At 44.0% G+C, this 11,230-nt stretch overlaps 2 protein-coding genes across 4 annotated transcripts in view; one reads left to right on the forward strand and one right to left on the reverse strand.

Moving 5' to 3' along the window:
• Rtf1 (RTF1 homolog, Paf1/RNA polymerase II complex component) overlaps positions 1-5,175 on the reverse strand; it is a 59,804-nt gene extending 54,629 nt beyond the window's left edge. Inside the window, exon 1 of the mRNA XM_055594132.1 lies at positions 4,969-5,175. Within this exon, the coding sequence (XP_055450107.1) occupies positions 4,969-5,175 (207 nt within the window). The remainder of the gene's footprint in view (positions 1-4,968) is intronic.
• A 3,298-nt stretch (positions 5,176-8,473) lies between these two features.
• Positions 8,474-11,230, forward strand: part of Ndufaf1 (NADH:ubiquinone oxidoreductase complex assembly factor 1) — an 11,636-nt gene continuing 8,879 nt past the window's right edge. Inside the window, exons 1-2 of one of the 3 annotated variants that reach the window (XM_055594602.1) lie at positions 8,474-8,648; positions 10,154-10,325. The gene's annotated coding sequence lies outside the window, so the exon portion shown is untranslated. The remainder of the gene's footprint in view (positions 8,649-10,153; positions 10,326-11,230) is intronic. The other 2 variants (XM_055594520.1, XM_055594471.1) reach the window with 2 other exon arrangements.

The following is an 11,230-nucleotide window of genomic DNA, read 5'->3' on the forward strand; positions in this document are numbered from 1 at the left end:
GGAAGGAAGGAAGGAAGGAAGGAAGGAAGGAAGGAAGGAAGGAAGGAAGGACGGACTGAAATGAATGCGTCTTATTATGTAGTCTTGTCTGGCCTTGAACTCTTGCTCCTCCTGCTTCAGGTTCCTGAGTGCTAGGATTACAATTGTGCACTCCCATGGAAGGTTAGGGCTGAATAAAGCACCAATGACAAGTACCCTGCAATTTAAAAATGGGAAAGGAATAATATGGGCAAAATATCAGCTTACATGCAAAAGGAAAATCCTCCAAGGCTTGAAAGTAAACCTTAGTGGCAGGGCATGTGCCTAGCATGTGTGATGCCTTGGTTTTGATTTCCAGTGTTAAACTTGTATGAATGTACACACACATATACAAAGACCCTCCAAAAAAAAAAAAAAAAAAGATCAGTTTTTTAGCTGGGAATGCAGGTTCAGTTGGTACAGTGCTTGCCTACTATGTACAAATCTCTCTAATTCCATCTCCAGCACCACATAATACGGTGGCACACACCTGTGGCCCTACACTTGGGAGCAGAGGTAGTTGGGAAATGAAGACAGCCAGATCATCCTCAGCTACCATACTAAGTTTGAGGCCAGCCTGAGTTCCATGAGACTTCTTTCATCTCTAAACACACAAACATGCGTGTGCGCACGCACGCACACACACACACCTTACCAAGAAGAAAGAATGAATGATTTAAAAAAAAAAAAAAAAAGAATCTCTAGAGCTGGAGAGATGGCTTTTCCATAGGACCTGGGTTTAGCTCCCAGCAACCACATGGCAACTCATCACCATCTGGAACTCCAGTTCCAGGGGATCTGACACAGTCTTCGGTCCTCTGCAGGCACCAGGCATGAATGTGGTACACAATCATACATGCAGGCAAAATACCCATATACATATTTAAAAAAAAAATTAAAAAGGGGAGGAGATGGCTTAGTGATTAAGAGCACTAGCTGCTCTACCACAGGACCCAGGTTCAATTCCCAGCTCCCACATTACAACTTACAACTGTATATAACCCTAGTTCCAGAATATCCAACACCCTCACACAGACACACAGGCAAAACACCAATGTAAATGAAATTAGAAATAAATAAATATATACGTATATGTTTGTGTGTGTGTATATGTGTACACACACACATATTTTAAAGCACCTTCTAGTGGCTAGGTATACAGCTCAGTAGCAAAGCATGTACTCGGTATGCATGATGTCCTGGGTTCAATGCTAGCAGCAGCAAAAAAAAAACCAAAACAAAACAAAACACAAAAGCCATCCTACCAATAAAATCACATTAGAGTTTAAATGAGCTAGCAGCTTTGGCACTTTAAACACCTCTATCAAGTTCTCTGGCTTACATGTATGCCCTTAACTTAGATATATTATAGGAAACACAAGCAGCTACTTCCCTCCTCAACTAGTTACAATGTCTTACTAAGAAAGATGAACTTGCAAACAGTGGTCTCAATCATGAACATAAATCATAATTGCCTGGCCTGTACCTGTTACAAATATAGAATCCAGGACTTTAGTCTCTGGGGTCTGACTTAGTAGACTGGAGCTAAGCGCTATGCCTCCCAAGCCCCCAGTCATACAATCTACACCTTTAACATGCAACCCACGCTGGCTTCAACACTGCTTCCTCACCTCCCTTCAAAACATGCCAAGTTGGAGCTGTTAGAGTAATTCCGACATAATGGCATAGATTACCACTTGGAAACTAAGGGACAAGGCCTCCTTACTAACTGTGCATAGACTCCTATTAGACACTTGCGTATTTGTCATGGTTTATTCTTTCTACAAGGACCATGAACTAATAAACAAGTCCAGTGTCAAACCTCCAATGAAAACTCAGCATTTGGTGGCACAATCCAAGGCCAAATAGTCAGGAAAGGCACAGAAGGCTATGGTTACATTTGTGGAGTCCTAAGATCCTAAAATCAGGTTGACTATAAATTTCTAAAAGACTCTCATAAGGCCATCCAAAAGACAGAGATCTTTCTCTTTAATTTCTCTGAGAGCCTGGCACAGTACTAAACAGACAAAAACAAAAAAACAAAAAACCAGAAGGTACTGGTGCCTCTTTTAGAATGTGCAAGGAAAGGGCCTTTTGATCCATTTCCCATCTGATAGCAAACATGCCAACAATTGCTGTTAAAATATTTTTGGTACTACTTAGAATTTCACATTCTTTTTTCAGATATTTAGAATTAAATCTAAAGTTGTAATCTCCTTCACTTCCTAGCTTGGAAATACTTTTTAAAAAAAATATTTATTTTTATTTTGTGTATATGAAGTGGTTTTGCCTATATGTTTGTTTATGTACCACGTTTGTACCTGGTGCCTTGTGAAGGTCAGAAGAGGGGATCTGATGTCCAGGACTGAACCCAGGTTCTCTGCAAGAGCAGTATGCTGATTTTACCCATTCTCCAGCTCCTAAAAATGCTCTTTGTAGATCAGGTGAAATATCTCTATCTACCACCAAAGGAAATACTCCACCCAATCATTCATCAGAATTCTGTGGGAAAATCATTAAGGTCAGAGTAACTGGCAGTTTCGTTCATTCCTCTAGGGAAGAGATGCCTTAACAGGGCTTTGCTGTAAACAATCTTTCTAATTGAATTGATAAGCATTTAATGTTCCTTAAAAAAAGTGAGTTTTAGCAACTGGGAACTGGCCACAAAGCATTATTCTCTAGCTGGATATGAAGCTGGGCCTGGTGATAGCTCAAGCTTGCAACCCCAGAGCTCTGCAGGCTGAGGCAGGAAGACTGTAAGTTTAAACCCGCACGGACGACATAGCAAAACCCTACTCAAACACAAGGTTCTAGAAAAACGGCTCAGCTCTTACAGAAACGTGCTGCTTTTGCAGAAGACTTGGAGGCAGTTCCCAGCACTCACATGACAACTCACAACTGTCTGTAACTCCAGCTCCAGGGAGTCTAATACCCATTCCTGAGCTCTGTGGGCAACAGGTACACACATGGTCCAGATACACACATGAAGAAAAACCACTCATAGACATTTTTTAAAAATCAAATAAGTATTTTTAAAAGCCCACATTATTTTCACTTTGCAACTATACAACTATACAACCTCATGTAGTAGAAACAGTATACTTGTATTTTTATAGTATGTTTTATGTAATATGTAATATACTTGTAAATGTTTGGCTTAAATTCCATTTCTACTACTTACCAGTGAATTACTTTAGCATCTTTAATCTTGTTTTCTTTATATGTAAAGTGGGAAAAATAAGGTCAACTTAACCATGACTTGAAAATGTGACCATGTAAATTGAGCACTTAATCAAGGTATCTAATTTATTCCAGATATAATATAAACAAAAACATCTATGCTCCATAGACCACAAAACAGAGGGGCAGAAGCATGATATAAATTCGACTCTTCCTGCCAGTCTAAAAATTCTTATCAATAAAACTTTTATAGACAGCAATACATTTTCAGCAGATTTCAGGAGCTTTTCAATGAAAATGCCTTCAATTTATTCACTCAGTTCTTATCCCTAAACAGGGTTTCCTGTACCTTGGATAGTCTTCCTATTGGCTCTGTTACTTTCCCACCTCCCTATCACCATTTCAAAAGTTTTTTTGTTGTTTTTGTTTTTTGATCATGCCTGTAACCCCCTCTGCACTTAAGAGGTCAAGGCAGGAGAACTGGCTTAGCTCAATGAGGACTACGTTATAGTTTGAAACCCTGTATCAAAAAGAAACATGGGGAAGGGGGTGGTCTTTTCTTTTTAAAACAAAACTTAGCAGTACTTCCCCTTAAAAGCCTCCCCCTTTCAAGCCCTAACTCAACCTGAGAACTCTTGTCTTTACAAGAGGGCTTCCAAGCCTTTTATACAAAAACTTTGTAGTTTATACCAACATTATTATTACACATTTGTTCCATGCAACTGTCCAATTTAATACACAATGCTGATGTTATGTCCCTATTTTACAGCGGAGACCAACGGTACACGGCTAGAAAGCAGGTAGGATCCAGAATTTCAGACTTTGAGTTCAGTACTCTATCTACTCCATTTATAAAGCTACTGTATCTTATATACCCTTCCTTTATGTCATGAAACACAGAGGAAACAATCTTTGTATTTCCTGATACCATCAGAGTACTGCTACAAGAAGAGCTTCCTCTCTGCAGCGTTTTCTAGAGGACAGAAGCAATGCGGGGTACTCCAAAGCACTCTAAAGCCACAAGTTACTTTCAATACTTGCTCCCCGATTTCCGAGTGAAAAAGAATTCCATGCTGCTGCATAAAAAAGGGCTGAGCTTGGGCCACAGTCCCTGTATGCTGCCCCACACTTCACAACTTCCAGTCATCTACCCTCTTTCCTCCTCCCAAGAGTTTTTGTCAGACATCTCAACGGGAACCCATTTCGACCGTAAGTGACCCTAGTCTCCCACAGTTAAGTCTTCCTCCCAAAGCACCGCGGAGACTCTTCGGGACATTAGTGGGTGTCCCTCCTATGTCCACATGCCTGGTCTGAAGAACTTCATCTACGAGAGTCCACCCCAGGCTCTTTTTCGCTCCCACCACCCCATGCTCTAACCCTTGCACCTCCTCCAAAATCTCCCAGCCATTGGTGTTGACGGGCGATACTTCCTACCTTGCCTAGTCCGGATCTCTCCCGGCCTGCAGTCGTAACGCCCTGATCCGGCTCAAGCAGACAGCGGCCCCCTTCAGTACCCCAAACCCCGAGGCCCATCAGCCCGATCCCTGCCCCGCCTCCCGGCCCAAGGCGCCAAGTCCTAAGGAGCTCCATCTCCAGGCCTGGCCCGGGCTCCTAGGGCCTAAGACTCAGCAGGGAGACAGGAAGGGACTGCAGTAGCGGGACACCAGCCGGGCCGGGCGCTCAGGCCGGGCGGCTCCCCGCTCCCAGCTCCCGTGGCCAGGACTCAGCCCTCCCGCTCCGACGGCCCGCGCCTCCGCGGCCTGCCCTCACCTGATCCAGGTTCTCGTCGCTGCCGCTGTCCTCCGTATCCGAGTCGATCACGACACGGCCTTTCCGCTTCTTTACCATGGTGGTCCCCCGGCTCCCACGCCGGACGCCGCCCGGACTCCCCTCTTGCCCGCCTGCCAGTGGGACCGCCACTGCCGCCACCACCACCGCCGCCGCCGCCGCTCGACCCACACAAAGGCGACCGCGCATGCGCGCTCCGCTCCGCCCCTGGCCCCGCCCCCAGACTGCCTCACGCCGTTCGCCGGCGCCTGGCGCCCCGCCCCGCCCCACCTCCTACGCAGCGCGAGGGACGGAGCCACGCGCCTGTAGGTTTCGGGCGGGAGCTGCCGGCTCTCTTTCCGCGGGCCGGAAGCCTCTGCAGTGCCGGTGCTGCCCGTGGGCTCCCTGCTGGAAGCGAGTTTGAGCCGCCAGGCTGCGATCCGCTCTGAGAGAGCTCATGCATCTCCAGCCTTGGAGAGCGACCGTAGGCGCCGGCCACCTGCGTGGACTCCAGTCCTGCCCGGAACATGCGGAGGGCATGGATGGAGGACTGCCTGCCTGGGCTTAAATGACAGCCTAACTGCGACCCCAAAAGAGGGAAGAATATTTCAATAGATAGTATTGTGGGCAGAGGTCCTGCCATAATAAAATTAGTTTCGGGGAACTCTGGCTCAGTGTGGGGAAGCAGCAGGTGTCGGGGGTGTGGAATAAGCTGAGAGGACGCGCCCGAGAGAAGCTGTGTTAAGGAGTTTCAGACTCCCTTGGTCGGCCTCTCTCTTTGGAAAGGGAAGGCGATGTCTTCGATACGGAAGAGAATGAGAATAGAGGAGATGGATTCTGGATTTATTGCTAGGTAGAATCCCTAGGATTTGAGATAAGTTGGTGTGCAGGAGAGGCGTGGGTTGCAGATTCTAGTTTAGGAAGATGGGTGAAAGCTAGATCAAGAGAAGAAAATAGAGTCTGGGAGGAGGGTTGTAGGAAATGTTTTATGTCTGTTGAATTTGACGTCATCTGACACTAGAAATTTATTCATATATAATATTTATGTACGGCAGGATTTATATTATTAAGGAGTATAAACTAATAATTTGAGGCTGTTCTCAAGCCTTCTTAGAGCCCACTCGTTCATTCATTCTAATAGAGAACATTGGAATTCAAGTCTTCCTTGGCTAGGTTGATAAGCTCGCTCTTTCTTGCTCACTATCCCACTTAGACTCCGTAAGTTTATTTTTCTTAACTACAGTACACTTCCCAGATTCCTTACCAGATGTGCTGATGTAAACCTGTAATTCCAGCTACTTGGAAGGTTAAGGCAGGAGGAGCATAAGGAACACAAGTTCAAGGCCTGCCTAAGGCTGCATAATTTGTTTAAGGCTAAGACCCTCTCTCAATAAATAAATAAACCAGCAAACAAATAAATGCCGAGTGGTGGTGGCACATGCCTTTAATTCCAGCACTCAAAAGGCAGAAGTGGACAGATACCTGAGTTCGAAGCCAGAGGTCTACAAGTCAAGTCCCAGGGTGGACAAAGCCGTTACACGGAGAACCCCTGTCTTGAAAAAATATATAGTAATAAGAAAAAGAAGAGGAAGAAAATAAAGTGTTGGATGATGTAGCTTAGTACTTACAAGTATCTGTAAGGCACCAGGTTCAATCTTCTGCATTAAAACCAACAATTCATAAGTGCATGCCTCAAAATAGCAATAGCCTTAGCACTGGGTAGGCTGAAGCAGAAGGGTCACATATTTGAGGGTAGCTTAGGCTACACAGGAAGACCCCATATATATACATATATATTAGGATGAAGGAAACAAACTAAATAAAACCCAGGTAGCATCTTACTCCTGAAGAGTTTTTGCATCTGTCCCCAGCACATTTCACACACAAAGTCCATGGCCAAGATTATCCAAAAGGACCACAGAAGCTCCTGAATTCCTAGGTATCCTTATGGCTGGTGCCCTCTGGTAAGGACACTAAATGTGTTCACAGAATTGCTGAAAAGAAAGCCATAATATAATCAATGAATTTTAACGATGGTCTTTAGGAGAAGTCTGTTGAATTGTGAGCCATCTACAAGGGGTCCTCTAAGAAATCAGGGACAAGTTATTGAGACTAATCGAAGTCTACTTTGAGGGAATAACTGTCCTCCCTAAATCCCTCTTGAATGTTTTCCAAGATGCCAATCAGCAAAATTAGGATAACTGAAACTGCTTCCCTGCTCTCTGTCTTTGAGTTCTTAAAAGCTTTAAGTGAGTCACTATAAAAATGGGTGTTCAGAAAACGTGTCCGTTATAATTGTTCCACTTTGGGGGTAGCCAGGTAGAGTGATCTAGACCTGTAATCCCAGCACTTCGGAAGTAGAGGCAGAAGGATCAGGAGGTCCAGGCCAGCCTCCGCTGCATAGTAATTTCAAGACCATCCATGCTAGATAAAAGGATAAATTTACTGAAAACCACATGAGGGCTAACAAGGTGATTCGTTGAGTAAAAGCCTTTGCCATGCCATGAAAGTCAGATCCCCAGATCCCATCCATGAGGGAAGGAGAGAACTGACTCCCAAAAGTTGTCTTCTGTCCTCAACTTTGGAGCACTGGCACACATATAGGCACACACACACACAGAGTAACAATAATACATTTTTTTCTTAATCAAAAAATAGCCAGACATGGTGGCTTAGACCTATAGTCCCAGCACTCAGGAGGCAAGTAGTTCTCAGTGACTTTGAGGCAGCCTGGTCTTCATAGTACAAAAAAAAAAAATTTTTTTTTTAATTTTTTTTTTTTTCTTAACAAATGGACCATCTCTCCAGCCCCTTCCTTTTCATTTTTAATTTGGCTTTTGTTTTTCTTTTGTTTTGTTTTTCGAGACAGAGTTTCTATATGTAACCTTGGCTGTGCTGGAACTCACTCTCTAGGCCAGGCTGGCCTCGAACATCAGAAATCTGCCTGCCTCTGCCTCAAGTGTGGGATAAAAGCGTGCGCCACCGTTACCCAGCTCTAATTCGGCTCTTGTAATTGGCTTATTGAGGACTGATGGCTGGAGTTGACTTGGGACACAGGTTGTGAACCCCAAGTGGGGCAACACCTTAACAGAAGCGTGCAGAAGGTATGCAACAGCTCTGCTGGGAGTCCTTGGGACACAGTTGAGGAAAGCCAGTTCGCAAGGGACTGCAGGGAAGCGGAGGCACAAGTGGCCAGGCAACGAAGAGGCGTTAGCAGCACCGAGACCCTATTTGAAAGACAGAGGACTGGTGTTTGCATACGAGGGCGGGATGCAAGAAGGAGAGCGAAAAGCTCGCTCGCAAGTAACAGGAAATTTCATAAAGCGAACGCGCTGGGAAGTTTGTAGACCAAAAGCCTAAGGTACCACCTTTAGAATCCTCTCTGGTACTCACTCTGTACTGCCTGAAACTCTTGTGTACCTAGTTTGGTGCGGGACGAGAAAAGTAGCTGTACCTCTACCGGAAGTGTGGCGAACCCGGCGAGAAAAATAGACGGACTGAGCGGAAGCCGAGGAGGTGAGTGGATCCTTCTCACGGTAGGAAACGACAGAAGTCGAGAAGCCTTTAAGCGCCTTGACAGGTGAAGGTTGAGCGGCTTCCTGTCCTCGCAAGCGCCTGGCTTCCGGAGGCTGGGGACGTTGTCGACTCCATGCCAGGCTGGGGGTGAACGCCTGCTCTTCAGAGTGAGTTTGGTCTCTACTGTGTGAACTAGAATTAATGTAATTGCGGAATCTCCTTTTATTCTTTCTAACCCTTCTAACCTCCCCCCCTCTCCCCAGACGGGGTTTCTCTGTGTAGACTTGGCTGTCCTGGACTGGCTTTGTAGACCAGGCTGGCCTCGAACAGCCCTGCGCCAGCCTCTGCTTTCATAAGTGCTGTGATTACAGGAGTGAGCCACCGCGCCCGACTGAATCTCCTTTTCTTTCGTCTTTGTAATTGGAATAATACTAGTAATACCTGCCTCAGGGTTATTGTGAGAAGTCGATAAAAACACACGCGGAATAGTTTCTGGCACACTGTAAGCCTCAGATCTATGATCATTGTACGTAGCAGTCCAATCATACTACTCGGAGCGTAGTCAAAATTCACTGTTAGCTTCGGACCGGTGTCGTCCAGTTCCTGGGTTTGACTGTTTACTGCAAGAAATTATTAAACAAAACACGAAGTTGTAGTATTATTAGAAAAGTTATAAGACATCTGAATGTTTGGGAAACGCGGTTAAATAATTTACTTATAAACCCATCATTTTACCTGCTTACTACTTTAAGCCCTTTTCCCTCTCAAAAATTTTTGTCTTAAAATAGTTTTTCTTTCCTTCTTTTTTTTTTTTTTTTTTTAAAGGGTCACATAATGTCTAGCCTGACCTTGAACTTTCTATGTATCAGAAGATGACCTTAAACTCCTGAATCTTTTGTCTCTGCTTCCCAAGTTTTGTATCTGACCAGGACTTTGGTATTTAAAAGGTGTTCTCCATGAGCTAACAAGGCATCACCTGGGAGGTAGAAGCAGGAAGATCAGGAGTTCAAGACCAGCCTGGGTCACATGAGACTTTTACCAAAGGAGGGGAATAAAAATGAGAATCTCTTTGGCTGGGCACAATAATAAATGCCTGTAATTCTAACACTTAGAGGTTGAGGAAAGAGGATTAGAAGTTCAAGGCCTCTTTCTACTTTATAAGAAGCTCATTTTTATGAAAATTGTTAGGTGATTTAAAGGCACTATAAAGTTTAAGAAACACCTTGTTCAGGATAATTATATAGGCATGGTAAGGGCCACAAGGTTCTGAACCCTGACGCTTGTGACAGATACAGAAATGTGGAGCTGTTTGTTCAACAATTATTAAAAGTCTCCAGAATGCTGAACATCATACTAGCACCTGGAGGTACAACACTGAATGTTCAGCTCTTATACTGCTAGTCTGGGTTAGGGAAAATTGGCGAATGAACTAACTGGTCTGTAAACTGTAGCTGGAAATTTCTAAACTCAGGATTCACTGGGAATGATTCAGAGGGGCACTATTCTCCGAGTAACATGGCTAACTAAGTCTCAAAGCTATGTTATCCAGGTAGAATCAACAGACAACGTTCTTGGCCTAAGGGCAGCAATTAGCTAAGGCCTGTCACTCAGGAGGTTTTGGTTGGATCACTGTTAAGTTTCTTTCTTTCCTTCTTTTTTTTTTTTTTTTAAGAATTATTTATTTATGTATACAGTGTTCTGCCTGCATGTACACCTGCATGCCAGAAGAAGGCACCAGATCTTGTTATAGTTGGTTGTGGCCCTCCTGTAGTTGCTGGGAATGAACTCAGGACTTCCTTTATGTGGATTCCAGGATCCAAGTTACATTGTCAGCACTTTGCCTGGTGAGTCATCTTACCAGACCCCCACTGCCTTTTAAATTAAAACTTCTTGTTTTGTTGCATTGTGCTGACTAGTGCTGGAATCTTGTTTAGTATTGTTTTATGGTGTCGGAGATAAGTGGAAGGAGAGAACTAAGGCCACAAAAATTGTCCTTTGTCCTCCACATACTTGGCAGATACTCTACACAGAGTGACAGTCTCAGGTCTTAGATCTTCGTTTTTATATATTTTGGGTGTTGGGACAGGAGGTAGACAAAGAAACTAGCGTTGTATGTTTTATTTCCTCCCAGGACTAGCTGGAATGGGGGGGAAGGTTCTGCCCTTCTGGTTCACTCCTTAAATGTTGGGATTAGAGGCAAAGTTGACACTTTATTAGAACAGTAGGAATAACACTGTTAGTGTCTTACTTAGAGGGAGCAGCATTATCTAATGAAAGGACTTAAGGTCAGGGTTTTAATTCCAGTTTTAATACTGGGTGACATTATGGCTTTGGACAAGTCTTTTGGTGTGTTTTCCCATAGAGAGGAAATACCTCACTGATTTGCCTCACAGGATTCTTTTTATTTATTTAAAATTTATTTGTGTTATGTGTATGCATGATGGATGTATATAGCACATATGCTGTGCTATAGGTGTGGAGGACAGAGGACAATTTGAAGTGATCTCTCTACCAGTTTTATATAGGTTCTAGGAATTGAACTCAGGTTGCTAAGCTTGTTCGGCAAGCATCTCTACCCACTGAGCCGCCTTGCCCACCCTTCTCTCATATGATTCTGTGGATTCAATGAGATAATATATGTCAGAAAATCTGTAAAGATTAATAGTGAGGTTTAAATGTGGTAGAATTATTTAGGTCTCCCTTATCTATCTATCTATCTATCTATCTATCTATCTATCTATCTATCTAT

This window comes from Psammomys obesus, unplaced genomic scaffold (assembly GCF_907164565.1).
Source record: "Psammomys obesus unplaced genomic scaffold, mPsaObe1.curated_primary_1811, whole genome shotgun sequence".
Lineage (NCBI taxonomy): Eukaryota > Metazoa > Chordata > Mammalia > Rodentia > Muridae > Psammomys > Psammomys obesus.